Below are 18,052 nucleotides of genomic sequence, written 5' to 3'. Positions count from 1 at the left end.
ACTGCAAGGTAGGGATGGAACACAGGGCTCTGTTCACAGGCTTGTAGAGTGGGGTGGAAAACAGCATTCTACCCACAGACTACTGCTGCAGCACCCACTGAGGAGGAGGAGAGAGGTTAGCCTGGTGCCTGCCTGGAGGATGGCAAGCATGGCTAAAAAGTTTCTGTCCTGCTGGGCCACTGTTCACCCAGTCCTTCGGCTAAGAAGAGCAGGCTTTTCTTGGGATTATTCCTTGCTTGCCCTATTGGTGTTTATGGGCTGTGGTTCCTCTCCAGTGCCCAAGCTGAGATATGCAGGAGGTTAAAAAAAAAAAAAACTCAAACAAAACAAAACCTGGAAGCTCACTGCTGGGTTGTTCCGTCCCCTAGTCAACCCTTCTTTCCACCTTCAGAGTCTTCTTGTAGTTATGTATTTTGTCCAGGGTCTTTAGTTACAGTTCTTTGGAGGAATGAAACAAAATATATTTATTCCATCTTGTCCAGAACTGAAAAAATTCTTACATGGTATTTTAAAAGCATAAAATTCAGTAAAGTTTCATATTCTAATAATAATGTTGATTCATTTCATACTGTAAGTATGTACACACACTTGTCCCAGATTGAACTGGAAGGGGCTCTTGGTGGCAACCTACCTGTTATGGATTAAATTGTGTCCCTGAAAACATGTGGGCCATGATTCCCAGTATTGTGTGGGTGTCTACCATTTTGTGATCTAATGTGATTATCCTATGTACTGTAAATCTTAACCTCTGTGATGTTAATGTGGCAGGATTAGAGGCAGTTATGATAATGAGGCAGGGCTCAATCTACAGGATTAGGTTGTATCTTGAGCCAATCTCTTTTGAGATATAAAAGAAAGAAGCTAGCAGAGAGGAAAGGGACCACTAAGAAAGCGGAGCCGGGAGGAGAGGGCATCCTTTGGACCTGGGGTCCCTGTGCTGAGAAGCTCCTAGACCAGGGAGAAGGTAGATGACAAGGACCCTCCCCCAGAGTCGACAGAGAGAAAGCCTTCCCCTGGAGCTGGCACCTGAATTCGGACTTCTAGCCTCCTAAACTGAAAGCATAATTTCTGTTTGTTAAAGCCATCCACTTGTGGTCTTTCTGTTATAGCTGCACTAGATAACTGAGACACTACCCCAATATTTTCATTTCACAGATGAAAATAATGAAGCTAAGAGAAGCTAAATGACTTGTTCAAGTTACTCAGCAATAAGGTGGTGGCACTGAGATTTAAACCGTGGTTTCCTGATTCTCAGGGCCTGTGCTCTTCCCATGAGCTATATAAATCACTTTTCACCAGCAGTACACCATGTGCTCTGAGTTATTTTTTTCAGTGCTGGAAATGAATGTTCTATTTTCAAAGTCTTGTTCAATAATGTATATTGTACTCTTTACTTGCTGTATGTACTTGAGCTTAAAAGACATTGCTATATTTTACCCAAATGAATTTCTTACAGATATCCATATGTGATTGATCTGTCATATTCCTTCCTTGTGTATACACCCTAATTGGAAATTCAGTAGAAAATAAAACAGTAAAATTTTGATGCATGCATATGATATCAAACTATCTGAATGGCACTAAGCATCTGATATTAACTTCTTCCTTTGATTGTTTGGTGTCATCTCTCATTTCAAACATCAGCAGGCTCCTAGGCTTATCTGTGATTCAGGGAAAACCAGATTAAATGATGACTGAGCTCAGATTTAGGTATTTAAGGAAGAGGGAATGTTTTATAAACCGATATTCTCTCTTTCATTTGTGTAAGATGAAACCTTGGGACAACAAATTATGCTAAATACTGGAAATAAATTTCAAAGGTCAAATTTTGTGTAGGACTGGATATGAAGTCCTTCGGAAGACTAAAGGATAGGACAAAGTCATGAAAATAAAGCATTTTTTTATACCCTTAAATTCACGGTGCAATACACCAGCCCTGAGCTTGTTCTGAAAATTGCTGCTTCAAGGACTAGCTGTATATCAATATTTCAGTTTGCCATTAAGGCTTTATTTGGTTTTCATACTTATTTATTAAAGTCATATAACTCCTATATAGTTCCATTTCTCCCAGGGAAGTGCTACACTAAAAATGGAAAAAAAAAAAAAAAAAAAGAACCTTCATAAAAGAACATTTCATTTGTTGTATCTCTTGCTTTGGAAAGTTATTTTTATGTTACTTAAGCCACATTTTGCCCTCCCAATTCCTCAAGTTAATAAGCAGAGAATAAACATATGAAAAAGAGGAGTGAAAAATCCAAATCATATTTTATGTACTTTATTTCTATTACTTAGACTACTAACTTAAAAAAAAATAAACCCATTGCTGTTGAGTCAATTCCGACTCATAGCGATCCTACAGGACTCACAAAGTTTCTAAGGATTGGCAGGTGGATTTGAACTGCTGACCTTTTGGTTAGCTGCCAAACATTTAACCATTGCACTGCCAGGGCCCCTGACTTTAGGCTACTCTAAAATTTTCTGTGGCTTGATTTCTCTAAAACACCTCTGTACTTTAGAAAGCACAGAGATCTATTTTTTGAAATGAGTATCTGATACTATTTATATTCTATTGTTAGGCGTAAGGGGTAATATAATTATGCCAATGTGCATTTTGCAAAGAAAGATAATTATTCTTCCCTGATGGAACAGGAGAAAAGTGGGGTGCAGAACTCAAATTCTAGTAAAAAGACCAGACTTCATGGTCTGACTGAGACTAGAGGGGCCCCAGAAGGCATGGCCCCTGGACTCTGTTAGCCCCAAACTAAAACCATTTCTGAAACCAACTCTTCAGACAAAAACTAGACTGGACTATAAGACACAAAATGATACTCATGAGGAGTGTGCTTCTTAGCTCAAGTAGATAAAAAGTAAAAGAGACTAAATGGGCAGCTCCTGTCTGGAGGCGAGACGAGAAGGCAGAAAGGGATAGAAGCTCGTTGAATGGACACGGGAAATCCGGGATGGAAAGGAGAAGTGTGCTGTCACATTACAGGGAGATCAACTAGGGTCACATAACAATGTGTGTATAAATTTTTGTATGAGAAACTAACTTCAACTGTAAACTTTCATTTAAAGCACAACAGAAAAAGGAAAAAAAAAAAAAGGAGAGAATCTGTGATTTGGGCCCACACTTTGGGCCAAACTAATACCTCTCTTGTTACAAACAGCTTTCACATACTTTAATCTAATCCTAATAATTCTCCAAAAGGTAGATGTTCTTGCCCATTTACAGAAGAAATAACTTTAATGTAGACTGGTTAAATGAATTACTTCAAGGCAAAAGGTAAGAGACGTTAGTTTCCATAAACATCTGTCCAGCTGGGAAATAGATTACACATTCAAGTTCAGTATTTTGAAGAGTTTAAAGGTCTATCGACAATGGAGAACTGTTACTACTCTAAGAGTGGTGTGGAGAAAGCCACCTGACAGGAACTATGACCTTCGGTTGAGGGGTGAATCCAGCCTGTAATGAACTCTCAAAGATGGGGACTCACTACACTGACCTTTTCCCCTCTCTCCTCTACCTCCTCATTGTCTGAACTCAGCTGGAGTCCAGAGAGCAAGAGAACCCACCGATGTAGTCACAGAGGTGAGCCTCCCAAGGCCCTAAGGCAGGGTGGAAAATGGATCTGGAGGCACAATTGGAAGATGTCCAGCACAGTTACGGACCTCAGAGAGTAGTCTGACAGTTTTGACTATATGACTAAAAACAGAACTCTTCGCATAACTATTGGGAACAAGGTAAATATTTTGTGTGATTAAAAACTATTGAGTGGACTTGCGTGATTAAAAATTGTTGAATGAAGTAAAAAAAAGATAATTATTCTTCTATAAGAAATTCATTTTAAGTAAATAAAAATTTTTTTTGTTTTTAAACACACCTCTTAGTCTGCTCCCCCACCCAGAAAAAATGGGAATAACCCATACTCTGATATACATCATAAGTCATTACTGTCATAAGCAAATTTTTTTTTGAATATTAATGGAAACATTGTTTTCAACTAAAAGGGGCTACACCAAAGTTTTCAGCAAGCCTAACTGTTTTTTCACTAGCTTAACAGGACAAATTTAACTTTTCTGGTAGTGAATCAACGCAGTAATTCAAATAAAGGACATTACTTCCACTTCTTTCCTTCAACCCAAATTAAATGTTTATATACTTAAAGTAATACATTCTACAACTAGGAAAAAAAAAATGCTGCCATTTCCATTTGGGGGCAGTAATGATAATGGTACACTGAAAAACTGAATCCACCGTAACAAATAAACCAAAACCAAACCAAACCCATTGCCGTCATGTAGATTCTGACTCCTAGTGACCCTACAGGACAGAGTAGAACTGCCCCATAGAGTTTCCAGGGAGCACCTGGTAGATCTCAACTGCCGACCTTTTGGTTAGCAGCCATAGCTGTTAACCACTATGCCACCAGGTTTCCCTGTAGTAAATAAAAAAAACCCATTGCCAAGTCAATTCTGACTTGTAGTAAATAACCAACACTAAATAGATGTGTCTGATTTAAAACAAATATCACCCTTCTTAATTTCTTGGAATATTCTGATAAGAGTAAAATAAACATTTAATTCAGGAATGCTGGTAGAATAATGGTCTTTTTAAGGGGAGAAATGTTTGACAGTCTCAAAGATTATATGATAGTAATAGGTTCCTTTAACCTATAAGCTTTCATTTCATACAGAAAGAAAAAATAGTTTGGGGAAACTATGCTTTCTAAACAATGACCACCCTTTGAACTCTACTTTTAAAGGTTATCTACTTCAGTCATATCGAGTCCATAGGTAGCACAAGTGGGTAAGTGCTTGATTACTAATCAAAAGGTTGGCAGTTTGAACCCACGCAGAGATACCTCAGAAGATAGGTCTGGTGATCTGCTTCGGGAAGGTCATAGCCTTGAAACCCTATGGAGCAGTTCTACTTTGCATGCATGGAGTTGCTATGAATTGGAACTGACTTGATGGCGACTAACAACAATAACACTTCAGTCATAAATATTTTATTAACAGGAGGATTGCTCCCAAACTGTAGTTAGATCTTCCCTGGCAACATTATCTTACTTTAAAGGAGACTAGAGTGAGGGAGACTTTGGTAGATGAGAGTAAGTTTAATGCCTAATATGTTCTCTTGTGGAGTTCCTGGGTGGTACAAATGGTTAAGCACTTGGCTGCTAACCAAAAGGTGAGCGGTTTGAGTCCACACAGAGGTGCCTTGGAAGAAATGCCTGGCAGTCTACTTCCAAAAAGCCAGCCATTGAAAACTCTATGGAGCACAGTTCTACTCTGACACAAATGGGATTGCCATGAGTTGAAATCGACTTGACAACTGTTATTTTTTTTTTTTTTAATGCTCTTTTGTATTGCTGTTTTGAAAAGATGCAATGATTAGCACCCACATGGTCATCCCTGCTGTTCCCTCTGATGTCCTTATTGGATCAGTGTGGTCAGCAGCAAGTCTAGAGCTTTCTGTCCTAAGGGCCGGATTCACTCTGATTCCATAGCAATTTTGCCAGTCTGGTGGTTGAAACTCCACCCAATATTTCACTCAATGTTTTTAAAAAAAAAAAAAAGGAAGTGGCAGTGGAAAGATACAAAATTGCTGCTTTTGGCAAACATCCCTTTAAGAATTCCTGACACATTCTCTTCTGCCTTGGGGGATTTTTTAAAAAGGGAAATTGAACAAAGCAAGCTGTCTTAGGGATCACAAGCATTTCTTTTCTGAATAGCAATGAGCCTGCCATTTTTCCTTGTAAGCATGTCTTTAATGTTTTTTTTTTTTTTTTTTAAAAAACCCATTGCTGTTGAGTCATTCTGACTTCTAGTGACCCTACAGGACAGAGTAGAACTGCCCCACAGAATTTCCAAGGAGCAGCTGGTGGATTTGAACTGCCAACCTTTTGGATAGCAGCCATACCTCTTAACCACTGTGCCACTACGGTTCCCTTTAATGTTTAGATGGTATATTAGTGTATTAGTTTCCCATTGGTGCTCTTTAACAAATTACCGCAAACTTAGTGGCTTAAAACAACATAAATGTATTATCTTACCAGTTCTGGAGGTCAGAATCCAAAATCAGTTTCACTGGGCTACAGTCAAGGTGTTGGCAGCCTTGTGTTCCTTCTGGAGGCTCTAGGGGAGAAACTGTTTCCTGGCCTTTTCCTGCTTCTAGAGGCTGCCTGCGTTCCTTGGCTCGTGGTTCCCCCCTTGATCTCCAAAGCTGTAACATCTTCTATCCTAACTTCTGCTTCTGTCCTTACATCTTTTCTCTCTGACTGATCTTTCTGCCTCTCTGTTATAAGGACTGATGTGATTACACTGGGATCACTCTGATAATCCAGGATAATCTTCCTATCTCAATACCGTAATTTATGTCTGCAAAGTCTGTGAAAGGTAATATAGTCACAGGTTCCAGGGATTAGGAAGAGACATTTTGGGGAAGCCATTATTCAGCCTAACACAGCTAGCTCATTAAAAAAAACAAAACTTAATTCTTTGCTTTCTCTTCTGGATACATTAGATGGCTCAAGGGCAAGATGAGCCTCAGAGTGACTTCGGACCTAAGAATCTCACTGTCAATCCAAAAGTAATTAATTATTTTAAAAAACAGAACTAATTTGAATTCAATTCCTTCACATTTTAAAAAATGGGATCTGTTCTTATATTACACGTGAACGTGACTCAGATTACACAAATATAATCCTTTCAAGGACAAGGAAAAAAAAAAAAAACTCAAGGCTTTTCTTTCAATCCCTGCCCTTTACTCACATTAAGAAGTGAAGGCTATTAATGTGGGTGGCTGCAGAGATGGAGATAGTTTTATTTCTCCTTCCCGTCTCATATTACTATTATAATACATGTTCTAAAACATTTCTTTCAAACATGATTCAGGATTGCAGCATTTTGCTAAATATTATTTATCTGTGTTGTACCTGTTCTCTGCAAACAGCTGACTCAAAATTCTTATGAAAATGGCCTTCATTCTTCCAAAAAGTAAACGATACACACTGTTACTCTAGTAAACGAAGAGCTTTTATGTTAGTGACAGTCACAAAATGTTTAGAAAACTGTTGCAGAGTCTCAGCTGGTGAAGGCTATCTCACAAAGGGAAACCAGGCTTACTGAAACCATCATTTCTTGAGTAGGCGATTTGTACTTTAGAAAGAACATGCCACTTGACTTTGAAGAACCACAACAATGTTGATGATCCATCAACGTTTTATCTTCTACTTTGTGGAAAGTGGGAGGCTCAACCATCCTAATGATGGTTCCTCATCCTGGTTCTGGGGAACCACCAGCCATAACAATAAGACTTTCCTCATTTACTCTCCTGGCAAAGAGACATATACATGGGGTTGTTCATCTAAGAAGAGGCAGGGTTCGGGCTGGACTCTGAGCTGAGTCTCTCCTTGACTTAGTAGTTTTCTAGGGCTGCCATAACAAAGTACCAAAAACTGAGTGGCTTATAAGAACAGAAATGTACTGTCTCACAATTCTGGAGGCTTGGAGCTCCAGAGCAGGGTGTCCTCCGTGTTGATTGCTTCTGAGGCTTTGAGGAAGACAATCTGTTCCATGCCTCTTTCCTTGGTTCTCGCGGCTCCAGGTGTTCCTTAGTTTGCAACTGTAACATCACATGGCATCCTTCCTCCGTTTGTCTCTCTCTGTCTCTTCTCCTCTTTTATAGGATGCCATTCATATGGCGTCAGAACCCACCCCACTCAGGTATGACCTCATGTTAACTGATAACATCTTCAAAGACCCCATTTCCAAACAACGTCACATTCACGAGGAATGGGGGTTAAGACTTCAATATATACTTTGAGGGGACATAATGTAATCCGTAACATGGACAAACACTTTTGCACAGTTCAAAGTCAGCACTTTTGGAATTCTCATCCCACACTGGTGGCAGGGATGTCCTTGAAAATATGCCTGGAAGCTTTTATGCACCTCTGTGACGCTAAGGGGTGAAAGAAGAGTGACTTTGAACATGCACATGCAATGCACATTGCACCTTGCTTGTGTAAAGAAAACATAATTTAGAAATAAGAAAAATCAGACCTCAGAAGCTTTTGCAAATAATGGACAATCAAAAAGTTCCACTGAAAAATCATGTGACAAAAGAAATCAAGATTTTTACAGTGGTAAATCTGACAGAATTACCGAAGTTACTATCCTGGAATATTTTATTCTTAGTATACTTCTCTAGTGTAAAGCTTCACTCTAAAGGCATGTACAAAAGGTATTTTCTGGTTCTATAATTTAGATAGTAGAAAGAAACCTACATGTTTAAAATTTAAATGATTGTTTTTAAGCTTATGCCAGAATTTAGAGTAGTTTGAATGAAGGGTTTTTATCAGTATAGTTGTTCTATATAAATGAATTTTACATGATGTGCCTAATGACTTTACCTTATAAAGCATTTCAATAAATCCCTGAATTAGTTATTTCTTTATGTGTAAATCTTAAAGTTTTACCATAGTCATACTTTATAAAAGGATTTGGTATATTCAAGATTTCAAAATGTCACAAAGAAAACTGTGACTAAGTAGTTTTTCAGAATTTAGCCAACATCTTTAAAGATAAGCTCATAGATTTTTAAAGCTTCAATTTGATTTCACAAAAATTTAGTAAGGACAATCCAGCTTAACAAGTTATCTTTAAAATTCAGTTTCCAAGGCAACAATCAGAAATTTCTGTACACTGTGTTTAAAAAAAAATCCTTTTTATAAATTTAGTTACCGCAACATTAAAGGCAATTGTTAAATGTAACTGCTTCACTTTTAACCTCTTTTATCAGATTTTTTGAACAAGTTAACCTCTCTTTATAATGGGCTAAATACCAGGTTTTTTAATACCAGGTCCCTAGTCTGCTTCCATCAAGGGCAAGAAGGCCTTAAGGGCAGACAAAATCATATTGATTTCCAAAATGGAAGCCTGAGAATCTGGCCAACTGCATGTGCACGAGAGCAAACCCTGATCCAGCCCAGCACACGTGCATGACAGCAAACCTCCACTTACTCAGTGACGAGCTAAGGGAAGGGCTCTTACCTGCACATTTCACTCCCTGAGCAATGAGCCCCCACATGAAGTTCGCACAGTATTCACACCAGTGTGGCCCTCTAAATGTATGGACCTGAAAAAGAGTAAAGTGGAGAGAGAGGAAACACATGGATGAGGACATGGTTTCACAGCAAAACACCAACACTGATATACAAGCCAGAGTTACTACTGAAGAGGCAAGACGGTTGCATTTAGAAAAGCCTTGTGTAAGTGGAACTGACAAGCAGTTAGAACTTTTTTTTTTGAGCTTTATTTCCTTTTTGTGTTTTACAAACAGTGATAAATCAAACCAATATTCTGTCATTTACTTTTGAAAACAATTTCTACAGTGATGTTTTCCAGCCAGTCCCCTCAGGCCACAAGCAGCTTCATCTATGTGACATACAAATACTGGGGTTTTCTGTGTACTATGACATGAAGAGAAGGAAAAGAAGCAATATAGAGTATGTCTTGGGTCCTGTGAGATTCTGTCAAATGACCCATCTTCTGAGGCCACCGTTAGGGTCACAATGTCAAAGATGGTACTTATTGACTGGTCACAGCTAAATCTTCAAAAAGGACCCATTTCTATTCAAAGCAATTCTGTACTTGTCATGTTAACAAAGAGAATGAATGTATTTTAGAAGCTGTAGAAGCACCAGTTACTAAGAAAACATGTTTGACTATAGTGATTATTCACTAGTCATTCTAGCTCATAAAGGTTTTACTGCATTTGTCCCTGGGACAGAAAGAAACTCCCCAAGAAGATTCAAATGCTAATATATCTATAGACTTTTATGCATAGGATAGAGAAGGCATTCTGGCTTAACTCTGGTGAAAAAAATATTGGTGGAACAGAGAAGCAATGAATCCAAACCCCAGCCATTAAATATTAAAAGAAAAAAAAATCTTGAATATTATTAGTAAAAATTTAAGATTTCTAAGCAAATATTGGTCGAAAATGTATTCAAGAAATAAAAGGGAGAAGGCACAAAAAAGTCATTGATCTGTATCAAATTAGATTTACTTGTGATAACTTATCTATATGATTTCCTCCTGCAGAAGACAGTAAAACAAGAATGAAAATCACAAAGTGATGATTTGGTTACAACAGAAACATGTGCCAAAACAGTTATTGCAAAATAAATGAAATTCGCAGCTAAGATTGTCATTTTTACCACTGTTATATTTATGTATTAAACACGTTTTAGAAACCAAGTAAATGATTTTGATCTATCGATCTATCTATATCTTATTTCTTCAAACTTAAAATGCCATTGAATGTAAGACATTTCATTAATGAAAAAAACATGCTAATTAAATGTGACAAACCATTGATTATAAGCTAAATTCCAATTTAAGAGATGTTAAAATGTAAAAAAAAAAAAATTTACATATTACTATCAGTGAAATAGGGTATATCAGAATTCAAACTAATATTATTGGCCATAATATCCATTTAAGGCTGCAATGCATAATCTAGGTTTCATTCCAACTGGGTACGTGCTTGTGACTCTGGTCACTACACCAAGTGAGTTTGGGTACAAAATGTTATGGTGATTTTTTTTGAAAAGTAGGCCATAATCCCTTCCATGTCTTTTATAAAAAATCATCAGGAATGCAGACACCATTGCTTCTGGATTTTAATGATGTTCAGAGCCTGTAAATTAAAAGTATTTCCTGAAGTTCGAGAGAGAGAACCCAAGATCAGCATTCAGAAACTGAGCGATGTCTTTGCCTCAGTCTATGTCCCCAGAGGGAATAAAACGGGATAACGGATGTAGCCTTGTTTTACTCTGTTGGGACCAGCTGAAGTAGACAGCCTTGACTCATACAAAAAGAGTTATATAATCACGAAATAGCTACAGAATTATTACTTTTAGGGAATGTCTTTAGAACATAAACTGACTTATAGGATGACAGATTGCAATATAATCCAGTATCACTTACTATGGGTAATAAAAATACAATAAAAGTCTTAAGGAAGTCCCAGGAGTTATTCTGTACCTTACAATACAACTATCATATGATAAAGGGTCTTAAAAGTCATATTGGGAGAGCAAAATACAGTAGATGGTATGAAATAACTTAAACAATAGAGTTCTTGGCAAGTAGCATTTAGCGCTGAGATGCTATAATGAACCAATTCCCTTTCTCAGCTGAAAGTAGTAATGAATGTGGTATTGTGAAAATCATGGGGCATTTCTTCATATTACATAGGCTGAAGAAAGGGTTCTAAGTGTCTGAGCAGGCCCAACCAATCCAATCAACCAGTTGCCATCAAGATGACAATGACTTATGGTGACTCCATGGGTGTTAGAGCAGAACTGTGTTCCATAGGGTTTTCTCTCTCTCTCTTTTTTTAATAATTTATTTTTTGTTACTGTTGAGAATATACACAGCAGAACATACACCAATTCAACAATTTCGACACGTACGATAAAGTGACACTGATTACATTCTTTGAGTTGTGCAACAATTCTCACCCTCCTTTTCTGAATTATTCTTTCTCCATTAACATAAACTCATTGCCCCCCTAAGGTTCCTATCTAATCTTTCAAGTTGCTATTGTCACTAAAATATTGCTTAGTTTTAAGAAGAATTCAGGGGAAATTTTTGGTTTAATGTTTAAAGATTATCTCAGGGCAATGGTTTCAGAAATTCATCCAGCCTTTGTGGCTTCAGAAAGTCTAGAGTCCCTGAGAATTTGAAATTCTGTTCTACATTTTCCCGCTTTTGATCAGGATTCTTCTATAAAATCTTTGATCAGAATGTTCAGTAATGGTAGCCAGGCACTGTCCAGTTCTCCTGGTCTCATGGCAAAGAGGAAGTTGTTCATGGAAGCAATTAGTCACACATTCCATTTCTTCCTAGTATTCCTGACTCTCCTCCCTCTGTTGTTCCAGGTGAACAGATACCAATTGTTGTACCTTGGATGGCTACTCCATAGGGTTTCCAGTGGCTCCTTTTTTAGAAAGTAGATCACCAGGCCTTTCTTTCAGATGCCTCTGGATAGACTCAAATGTTCAAACTTTTAGACTGCAGCCAAGGATCATGCATTTATCTCAGAAAGCAAACTTTAGGAAATTTTTATTTATACATTTCATTCCTGGATAACTTCTGATGGCATCCTCAGCCATTTGGGGCTGATTATTTTTTTAAACTGCTTAGAATGTAGATTAAGTAGCTCTCCAGGAAGCTGTTCTAGAAATAGGCCTTGCAGCACTAGACGTTTACTAACTTTCTGTTTCCACAGGATTTTACTTGGTTCCCTTTTGTATTTTTATACCTAAAATTTATATTTCTTAACTTTCCTTTGCTTTGACCTTTATCTTCTATCTGGATTGTAATTTTTTTAAAAATTAATTATTGTAGCCTTTTTGTTCTTTTTCCCCCTTGGAGGTCATCAAAAACAAAGAGATTTTGTTAATTAATTAATCATTTTATTCATGCATAAACATTTATTAAGTAATGAGATATACAGAGATAAAAAGGAAGTGGGCTTGAGGAACTCACAGTGGGATTCTCCCATTAAATGCAGTGTGAAAATGTTCTAATGAAAGTGTCTGCAAAGTGTGAGGGAAGGTGGGGGTAAGGAGCTGCTCAGGTTAAGAAGTAACCCATGGTATAGAAAATGTTGAATGGGAACCTGTTTTGCTGTGCATACTTTAACCAAAAACACAATTAAAAAAAAAAAGCAGTGGCAGAAGAAGCAACCCGTGAGAGGAGTCTTGCGGAATGAGCGGTGTCAATCAGGTGGGTTGACTGGGCCTGTGGGGTAGAACAGGTGTACATGCTGGCGGTGGTGGGGGGTGCGAGCACAATGGGAAAGGCCCTTTCAGGCAAATCACAGGCAAAGAGCCCGGAAAGAAACAGTGAGGTGTTTGGAGAGCTGCAAGGAGTCCAGTATGGGTGGTGGTGGGAATGACTGGCTGACAGGAGACTTGTAAGGCAGACAGGGCCTTTCCCATGCCCATAAATTCAGGCTTTGACTAGTGAGCAGTCAGGGCCATTGAAGATTTGTAGGAAGAGTGACAAGGCTGGAGGAAGACAGACTAGGTAGGATGCTATGGTAGCAGTCTAGGTAAGAGATGAAGGGAATGTGAACTCCGGCAGTAACATCTGAGAGAAAGAGGCAAACGAGTTATTTAGGAGGCAGAATCGACAGCTTGGTAACTAGCTGAATCAGAGAGATGAAGGAGAGAAGAACCTGGGCTAACTTTTATGTTTTTTTTTTTAATATGATTTTTATTTTAAATCGCCTCAGAGTTTTGTTTTCATGAGTTTGTGTTTTAGTTTTCATGTCTCTTCTCATACGCCAAGGTTTTCAGCTCTTTTTTCTTCCCGTTCACTCCTCTTCCTATTTCTAATCATTGCTGCTTAGTGGACTAGGAAATCTGATAACAGAGCTTTGCTAACACTGGATGTAAATCCAGAAACTGTGTCATCTATTTTCCTGTTTGAAGCCTTTAAAAAAAATCTTCCGGCTGCTTGTCTGTGTTTCCTGTAGGTGAAGCTGAAGAACAGTGATCTTGTGATAAATGAGGTGTGAAGTCTATGCTATCCAATACGTCTTCAGTTAGTGTGTCTTAGAAGCAGAAGCTAGCCACTGTTTTTGGTGTTTACTGTATGAACTTATACCGGAGCTTTGGAAGGTGGGGGAGTGACCAATTACTTTATGAACAGTACCATTCTTTTCCTTAGAGTTATTTAAGCAAATTATCAATTTAAAAACACAGAATTCCTTTGTGGAGGGTGTTTTGGTAACAGTGTCGCTTGAAAGAGCAATCTCCTTCAGTAGATCACATTATTAGTAAAGTCAGGGATGGCCCCAAGAAAGGGCGCCCTTGTAAGTTGGCCACAGGTATTTTTTCTAGGCCACCGCCAAAGCTTTTGGTACATCTTGACAAAGGAAAGTGACAAAGGACATGGCATGAATTTACCTTAATGAATCAAGGGCATAAACAAGTAGTTTTAAAGGCCTTTTCTCTTGAGCAACTGGAAAAAAAGACAACTTTATCACGATGACATTTGGAGATTGCTTTGTGAAAGAGGTGTGACTGTGCACACTCCTTTCATGTTAATCACCCTAAAAACAGAGATGAAAGATTAGGTTAATTAATGGCTCTCCAATAAAGTCTCATCACAGAGAAGGCACTGGGGAGAACAAGAAGGTTGGAAAGGACTGTAGGGTGGGACATGGTGGGCTACTGAGAAGCCCATGTGGCACAGGCCAAGTGTCTGTCGCGTGTCTTCTGGGCAATGACCAGCGTAAAAATTGAAGCCATGTCTTAATCAGACCTGCTGTTGTACTGACCGAAACTCTGGTTTATACAAGGAAACTAATGCATCTGGTTATTATCTATCTAGCAAAAAAAAAAAAAAGCACTCACATCTTTGGTTTGAATGCCAATAACAGAAATAGCAGAAAAGAAATCCATGGTACGGGAAGATAAAGACGAATTCAGCATATCTTCATCATTCCTTCCAATCCAAAACCCTGCCTTTGGATATAAGCATGAATGCACACAGGCAAAGAGCATGCCTTCACAGCTTGCTGCCAACATGAACATTAGGGGAAATGGCATTCTGCTTGGGAAGGCAGCAATGACATGTTGGCAGAAGCTCTTCATTTGGGAGGCTCTGATGAGTCAGCTCTCCAGCATGCCATTGGGTGACGAGGGGAGAGAACAGATGATCAAAATCAAACTGAAAAGAACGTAGGTAGGCAGGTAGCTGGGCAGGAAAGCCTTTTCCTCCTTTTTTTTTCATTTTTATTCTAGGCAACTAGAATGTTTTAAGCATCCAATTTTAGCTTCACCAAGATAGTCTTTGAAATTTGCAGTACAAAAGATTTGAAGTTTAGAATTTTAGCCCTACTTTTGCCACTTCAGTTTAAATATTCTGATTTATACTATTAAGCTATGAAAAGAGAATGTGTAACACTGGCTGTGACCACTAGCAGCAAATATTGAAATTTGGTAAGTGTTCCCTGCAACAAGTCATGGGGCGAGAGGGAAAGGGGTACTTAAAATAGGAGATCTTTAGTAGCAAGAATTATTTATTTAAATCTAGTCAAAATGAACTGCGGCCTTAAAACTCTTGAGGAAGATTCTATAAAAGAGCGAGGTTTTGGGGCCAGGTAAGCCCCCAGCACTGACATTATGCCGACCTGCCTCATTCCTCTTGTCCTGAAGGAATGGATGTGTAATGTAGGGACCACACCAGGAAAGGCAGAAGAAACCATCAAGCGCTTGGTGAAGCACAGCTTTAGGCAATGATCGGAGCTGGTAAGAGCCTGGAATAGGAGGAGGGCACACCCACTGGGCAGCGGTGGTGCACAGAGGAAGTGGGGGAGGTTCTTTGTGTGCGGGGAGGCATGGGATGGCCTAAGCAGAGGCCCAGGTGCTAATATAAGGGCCTCCACAACTCGCTGCTACAGATGACTGTGCCGGGGGGCTTTTGCAGTCTCTGTGAGTCACATACTTAACCACACAAATAGTTAACACAGTCAGAAACATCACTTCGAACAGGATGACAAATGGCAGAAAATCGGTGGCCTAATGTTTCAAGAGTGAGAAAAATGTTCTCAATTGAGGGAGATACAGTAAAAGTTTACTAGACATCCATTGGCTATACCACAAATACATGATGTTCCCTTAAATGTGAGAAATAACTACAGGTAAAAGCTGATACATTATGGTCCGACTATAGCCACCAGGACAACACTAGAGTTTAGTTCTAATCCCACAAGAAGAACACTGTAAAAACAATTCTTATTGATTGGTGTATGAAACAATACTTTAAACATGAACAGAACAAATAATAAATCATCAATTCCAATCATAATACATTCACCACAGTTCTACACAGGGCCATATCAACAGAGTTTAAATTTCATTTTGGCTTCCTTCACTATCTAACCCTTTCCCCTCCAACTCCCCCTGCCACACACCCATATCAGCTATCCCAGTGAGGGAGTTAATGAGGCACAGACAAGTGAACTTACTTGCTTTGAATCACACACAACCATTATTAATGTTGGAATACAAAACTAGGTTCTAGTGTCAAAATCAAGGCTCTCTGTTCTAAGCTGAAAGAGTGGCCCTTTACAGGGAACCACCACTTGAAACCCAGGAATCAGGAAGTAGAAATATCGAGGTTCTCAAAGTAACCCTTTTATTTATTTTTTGATCACGCTACGGAATACAGATTGTATAATACGTAACAGTAAACAGGACCAATAATTAGAAATACTTTCCATTTCAAAATATGGGTGTTTGAAGTATAAGAAAACCTGAAACTTTAAGGTTTAGGTTTTTTTTTTTTTTTACGTTTTAGACGCAAATTTCCTTTCCTTTCATAGGAACTCTAGGAAGAGTGTTATCTTTAAATTTAATCATGGTTAAAGTTTAAAAATGTCAAATGCCATAACCTGAATCACTTTCATCTTGAAAGTTTAGCCTTCTTACTGGAGTGAATGAGTTCACATTCAAATATCAGGAGTAAAAATCAACACAGTGAATCAATATTTCAAAATAACAATCCCCTAAAGTTTTATCACACAGGTATAACAGGAAAAGAAAAGAAATGAACCAACTTGGTTGTGTAATGAAAATCACTTTACAAACCACAATTGTGTGACAGAAAATCTCTATCCCTATGTTATAGATTGGTAGACTGAACAACGAGAGACAGAAGTCCCAGATCAATCCACATTATATTGAGATCCACAAATCCTCCAAGCCAGGACTGCACTAGTGTTATCGTTTCCACACAACTAGGATTCAATTTCTCCTTGGCTTGGTTGGTTCCTTTTTAAAAGTATCATTGTCCTAGTTTTCTAGTGCTGCTGTAACACAAATGCCACAATTGGGTGCTTTTAAAGAACAGAAATTTATTTTCTCACAGTTCTGGAAGCTAAAAGCCCAAATCAGGATCCTGGCCACATATCAAATCTTTGCTTGTAGGTAGTCCCAGGCCTTCTTTGGATCCTGGGCTTGTGGAGGGTTCTTGTATGGCATCTTTTTCCCCAGTATGTGCTCGAGTGTCTCTGTGTCTTTGCTGTTCTTTATTTGACTCAGAAGTGATTAGGTTTAGGATCCACCCCACCCTGGTATGATCTCAGGTGATTAATTGCATTACATTAGGGTGCACTATGGAATATGATTACATTACATCCACAGGTACAGGGGCTAGGATTCCAACACATATTTTTGGGGGACACAATTCAATACCTAAGTCATCTAAAGAACTGCTGTCATTACCATATGAATGGCAGTATTCCTGTAATATAGGAGTGCAGCAGTTAAAGCACTCAGCTGCTAACTGATGGGAGGAAAATGTGGCAGTCTGTTTCCATAAAGATTACAGCCTTGGAAACTCTATGGGGCATTTCTACTCTATCCTATAGCTTCATTATGAGTTGGAACTGACTTTACTTGAGTTTAGTGGTACAACGGTTAAGGGTCTGGCTGCTAGCCAAAAGGCTGGTGGTTCAAACCCACCTGGCGGCTCTGAGGGAGAAAAGACCTGGGGATCTGCTCCCGTAAAGATTACAGCCTAGAAAGCCTTATGGGGCAATTCTACTCTGCCACTTGGGGTTGCTATGAGTCAGAATCGACTCAATGGCACCCAACAAGATCAACCTTGTAATATATCAGGGAAAAGATTTTCCTGCACAAGAAATTATTAAATTGTGTGGTTAAAATTCCTGGAACTACTGCCCTGAAATAATCTTTAAAACTTAAACCAAATTATCTCCCCTGAAGTCTTCTTAAAACCAAACGATTGTTTAGCTTAACTAGTAAAAAAGGTCTGCCTTGAGCATTAAGCTCTTTTAAGAACTATGTATATGGGATCAAATTGACAACAGCAACTTGAAAGATTAAATAGGAATCTTAGGGGGCAGTGAATTTATGTTAATGGAGGAGGAACAACTTAGAAAATGAGGGTGAGAATGGTTGCACAATCAACGTTACTGAATTGTACATGTAGAAGATGT

The 18,052-nt window shown here is 38.6% G+C and overlaps 1 protein-coding gene across 1 annotated transcript in view; it reads right to left on the bottom strand.

The window, feature by feature from the left end:
- Positions 1-18,052, bottom strand: part of CHN1 (chimerin 1) — a 219,418-nt gene that overhangs the window by 23,282 nt on the left and 178,084 nt on the right. The window contains exon 8 of the mRNA XM_064286970.1: positions 9,058-9,142. Within this exon, the coding sequence (XP_064143040.1) occupies positions 9,058-9,142 (85 nt within the window). The remainder of the gene's footprint in view (positions 1-9,057; positions 9,143-18,052) is intronic.

The sequence above is a fragment of the Loxodonta africana genome, chromosome 6 (assembly GCF_030014295.1).
Source record: "Loxodonta africana isolate mLoxAfr1 chromosome 6, mLoxAfr1.hap2, whole genome shotgun sequence".
Taxonomy (NCBI): Eukaryota; Metazoa; Chordata; class Mammalia; order Proboscidea; family Elephantidae; genus Loxodonta; species Loxodonta africana.
This window is presented reverse-complemented; position numbering and strand designations above follow the sequence as displayed.